At 38.5% G+C, this 18,941-nt stretch overlaps 1 protein-coding gene across 2 annotated transcripts in view; it reads right to left on the bottom strand.

Moving 5' to 3' along the window:
- The window catches only part of RSU1 (Ras suppressor protein 1), a 118,992-nt gene that overhangs the window by 48,642 nt on the left and 51,409 nt on the right, over positions 1-18,941 (bottom strand). For both annotated transcript variants that reach the window (XM_068934663.1, XM_068934664.1), the window contains exon 8: positions 17,597-17,729. In XM_068934663.1, coding sequence (XP_068790764.1) covers positions 17,597-17,729 — 133 coding nt within the window. The remainder of the gene's footprint in view (positions 1-17,596; positions 17,730-18,941) is intronic.

Raw genomic sequence — 18,941 nt, 5'->3', positions numbered from 1 at the left:
AAAATGCCCCATGGAACTTTCTAAAATTCAGACAATTTTCCATTATAATGCCATGATAAAATGGTTAAGATAATGTATTGAAGCAAGATATAAGAATAGAGCAGTTCATCTAGGCAGCTACCAGTTATGAATAATTTTAATAAATATGCAAAGACTACATTCTGCCACATAAAATAGTGAGCCAGCTGTAAACCTGCAATATATTTTTAGGCTATAATATGTGTATACCTAGAATTAAATAATTATGATCCCTATGAACATAATAATTTGGATTCTGCAATATCGCATCTCGCATCAGTTCTTCCATGATTCATTTTGATCTCAGTATTTTATTTATGAATGTTATTTTTACAAATTTATTTTTAAGATCATTTGTATTCGTTTCATACCAACAGAATTCTACACACCTACAGTGCAATGCCTATTTGCCTATTGTTTTCCATGTCTATCCTCCTTCCTACTAGAGAATAAAGTGGAACGGAGTTAATAGATGCATCTATTGAATAATACCTACATTATTTCAGCACTAAACTAAACATATGCACAAACGTGGGAGAACGCTTATCAGAAGACGTGTGTGCACAGACAAATAAACCACCAGCATATAAACCCATCACTTGTGAGAAGTCCACCTTTCTTTTCGCAGCAGAAACACAAGGCTTCGTTTTAGCTTACCTTATTCTAGAGTCCTTTGTTTCTCCAATACGTATCTTCATGAGTGTTCATGCATATTGCCCCACAAAATTACATTGACAATGTACTAACATTTGAGTGAAAGTGCCCTTTCTGATTCCAAACTTTACTGTCTATGAGATGAAAGGTTTGTGGAAAGGAATATTTCTTGTGAAATATATCGTAGTATTACCTACTATCACAAATTAATCCTTTATACGGAAAGAGAAGTGACCAATTTTCAGTTTTGTTATGAAGGTTTCATTTTCTTATATATAACTATTAATATCTTTTTCAGTGAGGAAGTAGTAAAAGCAACTCACACGAGTTACTGTGTGAAGACAGGCAAACCTGACCCTAGTGAACCAAGTTTCACTGGACTACAATTAAACATTAAATATAATTAAACAATGAAGTAAAGTTTTTCAGCAATTATCTAAATTAGAACTACCCCAAATTGGATATATCAGTCGACAGGCAGAGGGAATACAAAGTTTCAATTACCATTCATAATACCATACGCAATACAATTCCAGGCATTTAAAAATATGTTAACAGAAGACATGTCGATAGCTAAATATTAGTGAAAAAAGTCAAGTAAAGCAATATTTAGAAAACTAAATTCTGAAATTCCTTCAGAATAAGGAACAAGCATCAGTATTGACATAATCCAAGGGGAATCCATGCAAACAATACTGGATGTACAGATTATTGCAATTCTCAGACACTTATTGCCACCTTCAAAGCTAAGAATCTATGTAGTGAATTATTTGGAACTGATACACTATTATCAGACAGATTTTGATCATTAATACTGTTGAATCTCTAGAACAGTCTAGTTTGGAGTACGTCATCATATGAGCAGGACTGGATTTATGAGGAAAGCAGGGTGATCTGACTTTCCTAGAGGATATCACAGTCTAATTTTGGCATATGTCTACAGAATAGTCTCCAAAAAGAAGTAAAATTAAACAAATTAATCAAAATCTAAATTGTGGAATGCTGGATGTGACGGACTGAACACCCAAGAATATAACCTAACTTGAGAAAAAAAAATTATTTTATATTTTAATTTCCAGGGTAAAATTACAGCCACAAAACAAACCGAGAAAAAGAAGTCAAAATTAAAAAAAAAAAAGGCAAAATGACCTAGTGGAGAAATCTGTTAACAGCATGAGTTGGTGTACCCTCGTATGTGATAGTTTTTCAGCTACCTTTCCCATTCATACCAAAAGCGTTACCCTGGAGAGCACCTCAGATGCATCAGGTCAGACACAGTAAGTATCAAAATAAGCCAAACAGAATTCATCCTCAGTGGTCTCAACTAAAAATGCAGCGTACGAGAATCAACTTCATATAAAAGAAAACATCACCCCTCACTAAAGTTCTCCACATCATACTTCTTGTTAGAGCAGCTCTCGAACCTTTCTATTAGTGCCAGGTCCTACGGAAGGGGCTTCAGGATCTAGAAGACTACCACTAGAGCTGACAGGAAATCTCTGCACTGAAGGAAGAAATAGCAGAATTTTATACTTTTGTTGTATGTACGACATTAAGAAATTTCTTGTCCTTCATGGTAAATCAAGGATTGGCCAGGTAGATTTTACACTGTGAATGAGTAAACAGAATCACAATATCAGAAAAGTGGCTGGCAAAAGAATCTTCATAATGAATTAAGCAAAGAGAAACTTTATCTTCTAACACTGGTTTGCTTTTAACTGCCTGATTTGTTATTAGCCATCTGACTATGAGACTCTCTGTTGTAAAATGCATATACATTTGGTATTCTGTACCTTCAAGCAAGGTTTCTTTTGTGCATCATTCGTAGTTCCGAATTGCTCAGTAGCCATCCAGAAACATCTTTTTCTCTTTATCAACAGAGGCTCCTAAAATTCAAATGCACTTCAGCCACTCTTTTATTAAGTGAAACATAGGAAAGCTAGCTGTCAGAATGTCACTAATGAGACTTGCCTACTTTCATCATTACTAGATTCACGTGAAACACACAAAACGGTCATGGCCTTTCCCTCCCAGCACTTCTCAGCACATTGACAAATCCAGACTTTCCACTGGTTCACAAAACTAGGTGGGTTCTTGCTTCTAACGTCTTAAAAATACCTATATTCTCTTCACAGGAGGCTTGCTTCAGTTGGTGCATGAGGTGAAAAAGGCACATAAGGACCCGGGTCCTCCTCCTCCTGTCATTAAGATGCCTACCTGAGGAGGCAACGTGACAAACTCATTCAACGTAAACTCACCTCAGAGGCAGCTGGGGCTACCTCGTGCGTGGTTGTGCGTTCCTTCCCTCTCAGGAAGCCAGGTACTAGACAGTTCAAGGAGGTGATTCAGCTTAAAACTAATCCTGCCAAGAAAAACGATTAGTTTCCAACCATATAGGCTCCCCGAATGCCCTTGCTACATGGCTGCATGAGAGCCAGTGCTTCCAGGGATGGAAACATGTGGCGGGCATCACCATGCCACACCACTGGCCTGTCTCCCACACGATGGGGGCCGAGGAAGAGAGAGATCTCCAGAACATGATTCAGATTTTTGGTGAACCATCTTGACCTCGATGTACCCCTTCGCTATAGGGACAATCTAAGGTGACTATTTTGTCCTCATGACTGCTTAAGTGCCTACATTTGCGAACACAGATGAAGCTATGCCCCATCAAACTCCTCAATTTTCTCTTTTCACCATTCCACATTATACTCTCCCTCCTCTGAAGACAGGACTACTGACTTTCACATGGATTTTTCCACTGACTTACTCCTACCACGGAGCCAAGAGAAGCTGCAAGGGGAATGCGAAGCCAGACAACTACATTCCCAAATGTGTCACCAGTATGTTTTTACTGCATACCACTGTGGTTAACACTTCTTGCAGTCTAACAGTCTAATAGCTGGGGAGGAGATTCAACCAATAAAATTTTTACATGTACGAATATTTTGTTAAGATGAACATTTTGCTTTAATAGAAATGTGGATTTTTCAAGTATTCAGTTTTGGCTTTAATAGGTTGCCAGCAACTGCCACAAGAAGCATGACTGGGAAATTAACACTTCTTAAAATACTGAACAAGGAATGTGTAGTCTTTTTAGAAAGTAAAAAATATTACTGGTCCAAATAAGATACATCAGGCTGAACTGGAATGATTATGAGAACTCCTTAGGCAACTGGACCCGTGAAATATATTCAGAACATGCTGGTACCAACCTTAATAGACCTATATTCTACCCTATTCCTGAAGTGGAAATTGACTATTTTAACTAATTCGAAAAGGTTTAGATTTTAAATAAAGCTCTGTATTAGATTTTACACAGAATTTTCATACTTTACCACAATGGAGCTAAACATGAAACATATATACATACATATATGTGTGTGTGTGTGTGTGTGTGTGTGTATGTATGTATGTGTATACATATATATATATATATATATATGGAAAATCAAATGAAGAAGGAACTAGCACAAAAGGAAGCAATTTTGTCACTGTGATGATTATTTTAATGAAATTACAAACAAAACCTTTGACCCTAGTGGTAAATACAATATACAACTGTCAAAAACACGTAGTCTTGAACGATCTTTCACATGCCACTTTGTTCACCCTATTAAGATGCTAGTTGTTTCTTTGATTTATCTGATAATAAATTTTTGATGACTAGTGAGTCTCATAAAAATTGCTCTGGTGCTGACTACATTGATTAATAAGCCCAAAGAATCGAAACTGTCAGACATTCATGTGCAGGAGTAAATTACTGCCAAACATGCATTAGATATTCCATAAAATATAGAATAAAAAAGGTTGATTTGGTAATTTTATCTTGCATCAATTTGCTTGATACAATTTATATTCAGGATCATCACTGTCAAACCTTGCATACCTTTCCTTTTTTTAAAGTCAACATTAGAGTAAATCTAAATTTGGGACAGCCAGGGAATGAACAAGAGATATAAAATACAATAATCAAAACTAATATTCAGAATTTTGTTGGGAAATTATATTCAGTTGACAGGTGACTAAAAACTGTCTTATCAGCGTTTCGGCTTCTGTTATTTAAAATTCACTTGTATTTTAAGAGACAGAACCGCCACCCAGTGCCATGCCTAAATCCCAGTCTTCTAAAATCATGGCATCTCCTTCCAGTACTCACTGAGGCCTTTGTACATGGCAGGCTCTTGCAGTGTATCTGAATTAATATCTTTGAAAAGCGCTGGGCTCCGCGGCCCTATTCTCCTCCTCTGGATAACTCCCAAACACACATTTAACAGGCAGAAAATCCCACAGAACTATACACGGAATACACAGGCCAGAGGTAAGGATCTGTTTATAGGAATGGACATGAACTATTCTCTTTTTCCTGCCACAGGGAACCATGCTAATAGCACTGGATTTTCGATTTGCTCCCCTTACTTCTGCATATACCTACCACCATATTACAGCAGTTTGTTGCAAGCTATGCAACTGTAGGATTGAAAACCTATCCGATTATGAATTCGTAAGTGGACTATATGGATAATACAAAGGATTCAGGGTATCACTGTTCCCCATTCAGTGTAATGAATGCTGCCTTTCACATCTAGCATTGGAACTAGCATCTTAAAACATCTGGCAAAACTGTGAAGAGGGTTAGTATTCTTGCATTTATTATTATTGCTTTGGTGAAGCTGAAACAGGTGAAATGCTCAGTACCCTAAGCAATTCCATTTGCTGTGTATGTTCTTGTATGCCTCATCTTAGACTATAACTCCTTTTCGCAATTCCCCAACCAAGAGTAATAAGGAAGAAAAACTACTGTATATTTTTCCTGGCATATTTGATTCTAAATGATTTTCAGTATACCACGTTTGTAAGGTTAAAACATTTACGTGGCTTGGTATTGGACAGAAAGAAGACATTGCATTGCTGTGTTTAAATGGATTGCCTAAACAGGAACTAAATCTGACTATCCCCAGTTATAACAGCAGGATATTTCTTGTACGGATGGAAGAAAATGCTGAAGTTCAGGATTGAGAAATCCTGTTCCATATAGTAGAATCTTCTGACTTTTAGGTTAAACTTTTCAAGAAAAAGTTAATTTTAGTAAAAAGAAATTCAAATGAAATCTGATCATAACCATTCTCAACACTGTGCCTTAAGTATTATTAAAAAGGGTTGTGAAAGTACATATAAACCTGAGGGCAGTACTACCTACTAAAATAAAATCATGGCTTTTTCAATTTGTATCAGAGCTTGCACTACAAGTGGTACCAGCAAATTACACTAAAATCATTTCAACTTAAGCCTTCCACTGGATAAACAGTTGATAAAGGCAACCATAAAATTAGGGACACTTCTCTATCTAACTGACAGCTCTCAACAGGAGAGTAAAAAAAAATTGCTAAAGATCACACAAAAGCCTCAAATAATGCGAGAGTGAAATAAGAATCTGGAGTTCAATAAAAGCCAGCATGTAATAAAACAGATATGACTGTGTAGAGAATAGAAATTGCAGACAGTTCTGCTTGATTATAAAAGCGCCACTTTTTAATTTATCTCCCAAATAAAAACAGCAAATGCGTGCAGTAACTCTTCTTGCTTGGTTGTAAAGAACCAATCCAAAGACGACACCAGGAAAGCAAATCAACTGGATTTTGAAGATTACAAAGGGTTAACAAGCTTTCCACTACTTGCTGCTAGCTATGGAAGCTTACCAAAAATCCTTTATCACTACCAACAAGCTTTCGACATTAGTTCTCTCTCAGCTTGTTTTGTCTGCCATTTCCCATTTCTTCTTCTCCTCATCATAGTCGTGAGGATTTTATTTAAAATGCCACACTCTTTGTTACTTACTACAGATTGTGACAAATTCTGTTCTCACCAATATCCTCACAAAAGATGGTTATATAACGCACCTTCACAAAGCATCAGTAAAGCTCATTAATCATGTACATTTTGGACACACTGCCTTTGGTTATCTACACCATTTCCCTAAAAACACAGTCAGGCAGGCTGAGAAGACCCTTTGACTCCATTAGAGATGAAGAGCTGGACTCACCATGTCCATGACAGCTAGAGCAGTGGGACATACTATGTTGAATATCAGTGAGGCCTTAAAATCATGGCAGTTCCAGTAAAGGCTAAAGTTAGGAAATAGATCATCAGGGCTATGTACTTGGCACAACATTATTAAAAGCCATTTTATTTCATACAGCAAATCTTATACTGAGATGTTGATCTGAAGGACATTTTCCCCAAAAGTATCCAGATTTGATCAGAGAATAAGAAGAGAAAAATCAATGTTCTGCTTGCCTTGGCAGTTTGTCCTAGTAGGCATCCTTTTACAACACTGTATCTTGTTTTCTTTTCTTAATCTGCCTGGCTTCTGCTCTCAAATCATTCTGAGCTTTCCATATCTTAACACATTCTTAACACTCTTTAAAACTGCTGACTCCAGAATTGAGTTCAGTATCAGCCTCAACCAATGCTTAAAGTAGTAAGTTCCTACTCCCATATTTACTAATCCAAGACTGCCTTTAGGCTTTTTGGATACAGCATTGAACTATATGCTGACAGTGCACTTTTGTTATATTATTTGTTGTCTTTTCTACCTTTTTCAAAACTAACTGCTTTCTAGTAACAGTATTCACTTCTTTTATCTCCTCCCATAACCATAACCTCCATACGTGGTATATTCTGCATGCCTTTTTCACAGATGTACAACTCTGCTTTCAGCTGCTTTAAAATCCACCGGCACAGATCATTAAGTGATCCAGGACAAGCCCGTATTTTCACTATCTTCATATCAACTTTTGGGTCATCCACAGTTTTTAGTCAGTAATGTGTGTATACTTGCTTCCAAATAACTAAGGAAAACACGGAACAGTTTCAGATCAGATCTTTGCAGAGCTCACTAGAAATGCCCTTGCTGACTATTACCTCCCAAGACCTATCAGACAGTTGTTAATTCTTTTCAGTGCGTTTTACTGAAATTGTACAGTGCTAATTTTTAATGAGAACATTGTATAGCATTACAAGCTAAAGGCTTCACAAAATTCTATTGTAGCCAAACAGTTGCCTTGACCAATTACATTTATGATCTCTCTTCAGGACCTAGTTCTCATAAAATCATATTCATGCACTAATTGCATGAATTATACTCATATTGCAGTCATATTCTTTAAATCTTCACTAGTGGAATCCCATGGCTCTTTTGCACCGTTTAACCCAAAACTGTTGTCAAAGTAAACTAGTTTATAATCACACAGTGCGGTCTGTTTGCCTTCCTTAACATTGGAAGGATATTAGCACCTCTGTCACTTTTTTGCATTACCCTGACACTCACAGTTTAATTAAGAATGAATTGCAGTGAGTTCAGACTCTTTCAGTCAACTCTTCAGAACTGTTGGGTGCGCGTACACAGGTCTGGGGGTTTAAAAGCAAATCTCACAACAAAATGTTGGTCTGTTCTGCTTAGTGGACTGGAAAATAATTCATCTTCCCTAAAAGATACATAAATACCATCCCGCTTGCCCAGAACACAGAACAGAAGCATCACACGACTTTCTCTTCTCCATCATTATTAATAATTTGAATATCATCAATCAGAGAAGAATCCATCTTATTTACAGGATTTATCACAATGAGATAGTCATAACCAGTCTCTCTGGTGGCTAAGAGCCTCACAAACGAGAGTCCACCCTGCATCAGCCTTTTTTCTCATTGGCACAATACTTCATTCAATCCCACTCCTTCCTGTTCAGTGGGCTATTTGGCTGCATCTGCACATGTCTTTGCTTTCTTAGACTCTACCCTGTCCTCTAGGCCAGGCCCTGGATTCTGTTCCCGACCAGTTTTTTGACATATCCCTACCTGCTCCTCACTTTGGATTTCACCATTCCTTGATTTTTAACCCAGCTACTGATTTTGCCTTGCCACATGAACAACTCTGTCTTGTTTTTCTGCTCATATCCTGTATCCTACTGGCAATCTTTCCCGCTTTTTGGTTTCATCGAATTCTCAGCTTTTGCACTTACCTCAATTCCTCATTTCAGTTCTGCTTCTAACACTGCCCTAGACATCAGCCCTAGGGACCTAAACCCTGGGTTATCATCTCTGACATGGTAAATGGATTACTGCATAATATTCTCAACTTTGATCTGAACTTTCATATAAAGGGAATGGTAATATCAGTAGTAAGATCAGTATTTATATGTGTAGTATCTGTATCAGTCAGATACATCAGTGATAGCTTCATTTTTATTACTTATCCATCTTAGTAATATATAAACATAAACATATATAGAAACTGTTTTTCTTGTTTATCTTTCAACATGAGTTCCAATTTGTGTTGGGAAAGAGTTAGAGATTTGCATGTAAATGCTGTCTAAAGATGTCAGGGCTCTGAGTCATCTGTTGTCTCTGTTGGAAATAATGTACTAATATATTTATCAATTTTTAAAATACAGCCAATAAATACAGCATTTGGCTGGAATGCAAATCAGTACTTTCACATAAAATATACAGTTCCATGCTTCTGATACAGCAAAGCCAAAATGGTATTTTGACATTTCCCCACATTAAGCTGATACAAAACTGTTATTGGTTAATTAAAAAGTCTTACTGGTGTCTAACTGAAATGTATGAACTGGGATTGTTAAGTCTTGCTTATTTGTTAGCTACCATGGAACTTGCTAAGGAAGTTTAACTCGCCATGATTTCATCTTCATAGGAGATGCAGCATCTAAGAAAATCTCACCTAAAGTAAATTACTGAAGTCAGCTCTGTTCTATCAGTATCCTATCTGTGCCTGGGTATTTTAGGGTAGTTTCACAGTTGCACTGTGCAAATGAGAAAGGAAAAGACAAAGTACTTATTAAAGCTTCAACCTAGCAGCACATGCACATGAGCAAACTCTGTAGGAACAATGAAAATACTTGTTCTAAAATTATAAATGTTTGCAGAGTTGAGCCTTAGACAAAACTAATACAGGAAGCCTTCTATTTCACAAACTGCCAAATAATATTAGTGACAGGAGGAAAGAAAAATACAGAAGAAAAGATCACTTATTATGGCCTATTTTTCTAGGCAAGGCAGGGTATATTAACACCATCTAATTTAAGTGCTTTGAATCTTCATCGACCTCTATTGATCATACAAACAGCTCAGGCGTCTAACCATAGTCCCTTGAATCATATCTATACTACATGTTTAAAGCAGTTGATTTGCATTCCTCTCTACTTCATTTCCCCCTGAGAGTCCAGGATACCCATGTTCTACTCTCATCATTAGAAATTATGCCCAAGATTACACTATGATCAGTTAGGTTTGTTTTGCTATTGTTACATGATTAGATAATCACAGAATCGTTTAGGTTGGAAGGGACCTCTGGAGATCATCTAGTCCAACCTCCCTGCTCAAGCAGGGTCCTCTAGAGCACATTGCACAGGATCACATCCAGACGGGTTTTGAATATCTCCAGCGAAGGAGGCTCCACTACCTCTCCGGGCAACCTCTTCCAGTGCTCTGTCACCCTCACAGTAAAGAAGTTTTTCCTCAGGTTTAGGTGGAACTTCCTGTGGTTCAGTTTGTGCCCGTTGCCTCTTGTCCTGTCGCTGGGCACCACGGAGAAGAGGCTGGCCTCATCCTCTTGACACTCCCCCTTCAGATACTTATACACATTGATGAGATCGCCTCTCAGTCTTCTCTTCTCCAGGCTGAACAGGCCCAGCTCTCTCAGCCTTTCCTCATAGGAGAGATGCTCCAGTCCCTTCATCATCTTAGGAGCCCTCCGCTGGACTCTCTCCAGGAGTGCCATGTCTCTTTTATACTGGGGAGTCCAGAATTGGACACAGTACTCCAGATGCAGCCTCACCAGGGCTGAGTAGAGGGGGAGGATCACCTCCCTCAGCCTCCTGCCAACACTCTGCCTAACGCAACCCAGGATACCCTTGGCCTTCTTGACCACAAGGGCACATTGCTGGCTCGTGATCAGCTTGTTGTGCACCGGGACGCCCAGGTCCTTCTCGGCAGAGCTGCTTTCCAGCAGGTCAACCCCCAGCCTGTACTGCTGCAATGGGCTTATTCCTCCCTAGGGGCAGGACCCTGCACTTGCCTTTGTTGAACTTCAGGAGGTTCCTCTCCGCCCAGCTCTCCGGCCTGTCCAGGTCCCTCGCAATGGCAGCACAGTCTTCTGCTGTGTCAGCCCCTCCTCCCAGTTTAGTATCATCAGCAAACTTGCTGAGGGTGCACTCTGTCCCTTCCTCCAGGTCATTGATGAATATATTGAACAAGACTGGACCCAGGACTGACCCCTGGGGGACACCACTAGCTACAGGCCTCCAACTAGACTCTGTGCCATTGATCACACTCTATCAGATGTCTTTGAATAGATAGGTCTGCTTTTGGAGGTCTGTGTGCCACTTACTGTTGAGGGTATAAGATCTTAGTTTTTCCCCATCTGAATGCCCGTCAGTGGGGAGAACCCTTCGCTAGCAGTCATGAGGCTGAATTGTATGTGCCTGTGGTGCAAACCACGCTGAAGAGAGGGTAGGGTTTGACTTGCTAAGGATTTCTTTTATATTATTCTTATGAGTTCCTTTATGCTTACTGCTTTAATACAATAGAAATCTGTATGGGATATTTTGAATACACTGTTCTTCAGGTCAGAGATGGCAACACCACTAGCTACACCACTAGCTAGAGGCCTCCAACTTGACTCTGAACCATTCACCACAACCCTCTGAGCTCGGCCATCCAGCCAGTTCTCAATCCACCAGCCAGTTCTCAATCCATAATACAAAAGATATTTAATTTTACTTAGAGATTGCTAAATATTTCTTAACTGGCAATTCTCTATATATCTTTTCAGTGTAAGTGGAGTAAAGAATACTATGAAGATGTGTGTTTATAACCCTGAAGAAACTATTTTTTTAAGAAATATGTACCTAATAACTACTCAAACTTTTTTAGTCGTAGTAAACTATGGTACAAAACTGCTATACCGCAGTTTACTGTAACAAATCCATTAAATGCAGGAACACGTGAAATAATCTCTAGCCTTCTTCAGACACAGGAGTTTTCTCTACCTTAATTGCATAGTGCAATTACCATTAAACTACCTTAATGCCAGGCTTTTCCATCCTGCTTTTTGCTCAAAAATTAGCACATAAGAATACAAGAGTACAAAGACGGGCCTGCATCAGACATGCTGTCCTCTGCCACAAGCAATGACATCATATATTCCCATTCATAAATTGATTAGTGTTCACTTTGAAACAAATAAGAATTTTGCCCTCAGTTCTTCTATCAGAAAATTATTTCTATCAGGTCATTACCGCACTCCCGAACAATTAGAAACCTACTTCACTTTGCTAAATAAAAGTACTTTTAAAATCTCCTCTTGTCTCTTCATTCCTTTATCATCCTATTATCCTTCTCACTTTGCCTGTTCCTGACCAAATTTATCTTTCGTGAACATGCTGACCAGAACTGCGTCATATTTCTCTCTTCATACTTCCTCTCTCTTAAGGCACCTTTGGAGACTTTCTCTTCCCTCCCATCCCAACATACCACAGTACTGGCTCACAGATACCCTGCAAATAGTACAGCCAAGTCTTCCTTCTCCTTTGCAAATCTCTTCCTGTCTGGTGTGCCAATTCTCTTCCATACGAGAAAGCCTGCAAGCTTTCTGTCATCAGCAAATGTCACTTAAACACTCCTGCTTTTTTTTGCCAAGGTCACAAATGAAAATCTTACAGGTCCAAGACCATACCATGCAAGTCATCCCCTTCCAGGACAATCACTCCTCCTACTATTTCAACTTCCTGATGTCTCCTTCTTAACTCCTGATAATTGTCACTTTCCCACTGTGCATCCTGACCTCTAAAACATTTTTTCAGTTTTTTTTTTTTTGCTTAGCTCCTTTTTCCGCGCCATGAAGTGGAAATATTTTTCTAAGTTGGTGCTTATCTACCACGTCACATTTTGGACAGCACCAATCACACCGCTGAAATTAAATAAGCTTAAAAACTGTGGAATAAGAACAAGAATTATTTCAGGATATGGTTTGTATTCTAGTATATTACTTTGAGTATCTTGCCAGCCTCCTCTAGTTGTTAAACATAAATGCTGAAATACTCTTCGTTAATATAACCCATAAGAAGAATCCCTTATTTCATGACCTATGTCCAATGACCTGGAAGCAGTGGGGATTTGCTGCCAAAGAATAGCTGGGGCCTGGTGGAACAGTTCACACTAGAGAAAGCTGGAGAGAAGAGCGTCTCTAGATACAGGATGGAATCGGCTGTGGATTTTCCCAAACTGCTGATAAAATGAGATTTTTGATTACAATGCGAGAAGCTGTCTGTACCAGCTGTACCAACCTATGTTCCAGTGTCACCAAGTGACATATGCTCAATGCAGCCTTTGTCAAACCACTTCCTCTGCTAAGAGTTATTGTGTCAGTCTTTAAAATGGCTTGCTCTTCCACCACCTTTTCTGATGGAAATGTGAAAAGTACAAGTTACTTCCTTTCACAGAACATCTTGTCAAGGTTCTTCACTCCAAGCTGACAGCCTCATGGGGAAACCTGCTTTCTAGAAGCTTAACAAACGGTGACTGTTTTATCATAATTCTGCCTTGCTGAAATAAGGAGGTCAAAGAGAGAGGCAACAATCATTACAGAAAGTGTTAAAAGGTGACTGCTTGGTTCAACAGCAGCTTAAAAAATGCTAAAAGTCTGAACGCTACTCCAAGCAGTTAGAACCTAGCAAATTGTTTTTTTTTTAGCTGAAATTATGCCATCAGGTGATGGTGACTGGAACAGACTCTGCTGTGACAAAAGCAAAGCCACTACCCTTTCTGTTACCAGAACAAGCAGACAAAGAGCAAGCTTCACATGAAGACTGATCAAAACCACATGATTAATGCCAAAACCATACCCAACGTGCAGCTTCCTGCTTCAAACATGCAGAGAACGCCAGCAACCAAACCCACCTACAGGTACCAACTGCACATCGGCGCTTTACCTTATCTTAATTCAAGTCACTAATTATCCTACACCAATCCTGACGAGCATCACAGGATTTCAGTTCTTCACAGGAGTTTAATTCACTGTTTTCTTTCAAACATTTATGTCTGTCTGCACTTGTCTAAGTATATTATAGCCACTAAATCACACAATCCATCATCTCTTTGTCACTACTCTAGACAGAGAAGATCCTCTGAGAATATGCTTACAACTTAACGGTGACTTTGAAAGTTGACTAAAGATACGAATGAAAAATAAAACATTTAGTTAATCCCTTTGACGACATGAGGTTGCTATTACCCTTTACTGTTTGAAAAAGTTTTTCAACTGCTTTTCAGCACTACCATGACACCACACAGGGAGTTTAATGGCACCTCCACAGCATATACAGAATCAAGGCCAAAATTCAGCTTACTACTTCAGCTTTGAGAGAGCTAGTACTGCAGTCAGAGATTAAGGAACATTATGTACCTGGTAAACTGACCTTTTTCCAAACGATGCTGTCATAGGATGGTATGTGCAGTGGGCATATTTTAGCCAATACAAGCTAGCAAAGTGCCACAAGCTGTTGAATTTCCTGTTAAGGATTAAGAGCCTCTCCAAACACATTTTTCTGACACAATATATGACCATCTTTTTGTCAGCACAAGTATTCCTTGAGAAACGAGGGCTGAAAAATCACCTAGCATCATTGCTCATGAAAAGTAAGGAAATTAAAGGAAATGAAAGAACCTACTAAGTAAGAACAGCTGATCTGAGGCCTGCTGGCCAACAGGCTTCTACAGCAGGCTGCAATTCCAGTTTTATGCCTGGGGCTTAAGCACCATGTAAAATAGAAGCGTGAAAATGTAAAAGTATGCAAGACAGACATCTCATCTTAAGACACAGTCATCTCTCATGGGTGTCACCCCTACATACCGATTAATCACTGAAGTTAGACTATCCTAAAAGAAGGTTAAAAATGGGGTGGAAATTTTGGTGAATATGCTTGAAATGGTGTAATTTACATAGGAAAGACGACGGCTTTGACGTACTTCGTAGTTGTGTCATAACTGCAACGTCACAGAAGCTGAACGGAAAACTCTGAAGACGACTGTTGCGCACCGTTATGGCTTATACCAGCCCTCAGTGGAAACCTCAAGCTTTATTAACATGGCTACAAGTGGGTGAATTGCCAAGACTTAGCGAGTTACCAGTTTCTGGCTGAGATAACAGTCACTGACTAAATACGATGTCCTAGTCACTGCAAACACAAAATAAAAGACATTAGCATAAACCACTCAGTGAAGCATACCTTGCTAAGCCCCTGAAACTTGGCACTTGCGACTGCGTGAGCATACCCTCTCTGTCTTAGCTAGTATAGACAATGTTAGACTTGTAAACAAAGTAAAATCAATATTTCCAATCAGCCAGCAAAAGCAATGGGCACAGGGAGGCAATTATTATTTTTAGAGCTCAAAATCTGTCTACCATATAGATGCACAGTTCCTAGTTTATGAAAGTCTGCATCTTCCATCTTCCAGTACCTGAAAATAAACTTACTGATTGGAGATGAAAATACCAATTGTAAGCTGCTAATATATGTGACTGTAAGCTGCTAATACAAACTTTCCGCAGTACCGGAAGTGAGGTTATCTAAACAACGTACCTGATTTTCTATCCAGTCATTCAACTATACTACTGTGTCTCAGAGTAAAAGTTAAAGTTGTCTCTGTCTATCAAATACTATCAGTTAATTTTTAAATTTTTCTTTTAGTTGAATGATCCAGGGAAATGCAAGAGCTCAATTTTGCATAAGGTTTAAGATAGCTACAGGGAAAATGGCCGCACTCACATCTCCGCTTGGTGAAAAATAAGATATAGGACCTGGGGATACACTCTGAAAGAAAAAAAAGCAGTTGAAGAAGTAAATAGTGAAGTTGTTAAAGGGAAAAGATCAAAGTTTCATCGCAAAAAAAGGATTTTCATTTGTGTTCGCAGCTTGTTTGCTTTAGTGCACAGTAATGCTACTTGACCTGTTAACCAGATTATGCCAGTTCTTATAACACCTAGAATCAAATGCAAAAGGAAAAATGTTTGAAGTAGGTGACATCCAAATAATTCTCAGATCACATATCTAAATGAAACTGGAAATAAAAATAAAATAGGACAATCTTTTTCAATAGGCAAATCCACAAACTCTCTTCACAGTGTATGTAAAACTAGTACAATCAAGAATCAAAAGTAATTGCTACTGAGATTCTAACAACAGTAATAATGGTATTTTTAATTTATGGTCTAAATATAGTATGGGTATATGCTGCAAACAAACAAACCAAAACCTTATCTTATTATTTACATCTGCATGCACTTAGCTCCATCACTAGTCATCGAAACTAACGACATTTTAACTGAATAACCTTCTAAGATCATAAGTAAAATTCTAAATGAATAATTCTTTGACTGCTTTTTTTTCCCCCCTATTAATGACTAGAGTCTGATTTTGCTTACATTGTCAACTATATGGCCTTTAAATATTTACTGTGGACAAGATCAAAGTCAGCTGATTAGCCAGCCAGACACTGTGTCACGCCTCAGCAAAGAACAAGACAGCAAACATAATACGGTTAATTTAAAACAAAGAACAACAGTTAAGGCGAGGTGATGAATTACAAAACTTTTTATCTTAATTTTGGATGCACAAGAGAGGCTGCCAGAGCAGTTTAATACTCTGCAGTTAAAAAGTTATTATGTTTTTTTATTGCAGATACAAAACAACAGTCCTCAAAAAACTGAATACAGGTCTGCAGAAATTCTCATCCACTTAGTTTTTCTATATACAGCAACTAAGCACAACTTTACTTCAGTCCTTGAAACTTCACTGCTACCCTCAGAATGCCCAGAGCTGTCCCCGTGAGAGCTGCCTGAGGGTCCCCAGGCTACACTGCTCAGCACACAGAAATACAAAACGCCAGCAAGAAACCACAACACGTTAACAAGAAGGCTAGATGCAGCTGCAAAATGGACTGTGAGGGAGGGGTGGTCAAAGGAGAAAGAGAGCTACATCCGTGAACCATGTCTGCAGCACAGAGCACTAATGGAGGAAGGGTGTTACAGCCTACTTAAATCCATGAACAAATCTGCCTTCCGAACAGTGTATTACTGCACAAAGATCAGGCCACTTCTGAGACACAAAGTTTTTGTGATCGCACTCGCATCTGTCATCCTTTTCAGCTCAAACTCTGTAAAGGAAGAACAGCCTACAAGAGCCATTGCTGTGGACTGGTAACACAGAAATTTTTAGAAGAAATATTTCAATTCAGTGAACCATTAAAGACATTCTTTCCTAAACAAATACCTAGCATTTATGCACAGCATTTTGAATGAAAATGGAGTAGCCCCACCATGAGCTCTACTTTCATCCCCCAGCACCATTGAAGAAAGCACTAGTACCCATATGTGAATTATCAAGGTGATAAACTTTTGTAAACCAGTCCATGTCATTCAGGGTTTGAATTCCGGACATCTTCTTTCAAAACATAACAACCCACAAGCAAAAACACTCTTAAATCCCTATTTCAATCTATAAAACCTTACTGCATATACTTAAAAAATTAGTACTTCTCAGAGGCTTATCAACTCTTGCTCTTTTACACCTCTCACATTACCTAACAACCCTTAGAAAATGAACAACAAATGAGGGCAACGTCACACAATTTTCATGCTTTCCAAACATGTCTAACCATACTTATTTACCTGTTAGCAAAATTCCTGAATAGAAATTTGTAGGTTTGCATGTTTGCCCCGAATACCAAGCTGCTGCATATATTATGAAAAAAGGGTATAACTGGTAACACTTTCAAACTCACCACAAGATCAAAAAAGAAAAAAACCACCCTACAGGACACAGCAGTGACATGAAATACTTACTATTTATATGTTTCTGAACGAATATATTCAAAAACATGAGATACTCCCAGCTGGAACTGGTCAGCAATAGGGGTAACCCAAGGATTGTTCTCCGCTTTGAAGACTTGCTTTTGACCAGTCAAATCCAAATTACCTGAAAGGGATTAAACAAAAAGATTTATGAAAAAAATTGTCTTGTCTTAAGGAAATATCTTCCAGTGAATAACAAACCTTTCAATCCCTGAAAAGAGTAAAACCATTATCAAAGCAAATATTTTAAGCTTAATGGAGAAGAAAAGGAGGACATAGTAGTTCCCACCGTGATGGATAGAGAGCTAAGTTCCACTCTATTCGTTTCACTGGTAGTACATACTGCACAGCAGGATTGAATTCGGCCTGCTGCATATAGTATTTATTCATCCAATTAGTTCTAAGCAGGGCTTAGTAGCGCGTAGGTGTTGGGCTGTCCATCTGCATGGGAGTAAATTTACTCAGCACCGACAGAACAATGGAAATAGAACTTAGGGCTTCTTGACCATTCTTAAACATGCCAGTTTTATCTGTTCTGGTGACAGGAAGACTTAAGAGATGTATGAAGAGCTTTTTTTTTTTTTTTTTTTTTTTAAAAAAAAGCTTACCACCCAAAAATAAAGCAGTACAAGTTCTGCTGAAATTCATTCTGTCTATGGATAGAACAGGCTAAATTCCAGGAAGGTCTAGCCATTCAAATGTCCTCGATATTTAAATTACCCAATTTCTCTAATTCAAAATAAGACAGCTATCATTTAAACGCTATCGTTTTAAATTTATTTTTGTGAATTTTATGATGTAGAGAGCCCCAAACATCCCTCCTCAACAAGCAACAAATATTAAAAAATTCTCACAGATAAACACGGGAAACAAAACAAAACAAAAAAGGTTTTGAAGCCTGACCAGTCAAGCTGGTAGAGAAGTCTTAAATCAATCTGATGTGCTTGTTTTTCAAAAAAAAGGCATTTGTGTAAGTAGCATAAACACACACACATGCTTCTGCAAGCCCTTTGCTTTGTGGCCATTTGTGTTACATTTCCTCAAGCTCTGCACTACAGTTAACCCTTAATGTGTTTTGCTCTATAAAAAGGGTTAACACAATTAGAGTAAAGCAAGACCATTATATTGTGTGAAAAGGTGTCATGCATCACATATTGGCCTATCAACAAGTTACCATTACCTTAGCAAGCTCATCTGTCAACTGTCTGAGGCCTGTTATTTTTAAATAACAACATGCAGGAAGCATTTCACCCCTCTGCCAGTCAGGCGGCAATTGCCCTAACTGCCTTACGCTCCAGTGCCTCTCGTCTCGTTAGGAGCCTCACACCCAGCTCCT

Source organism: Struthio camelus, chromosome 2 (genome assembly GCF_040807025.1).
Source record: "Struthio camelus isolate bStrCam1 chromosome 2, bStrCam1.hap1, whole genome shotgun sequence".
NCBI classification, from domain to species: Eukaryota; Metazoa; Chordata; class Aves; order Struthioniformes; family Struthionidae; genus Struthio; species Struthio camelus.
The sequence above is the reverse complement of the archived record's forward strand: the minus strand, read 5'-3'. Positions and strand labels throughout refer to the sequence as shown.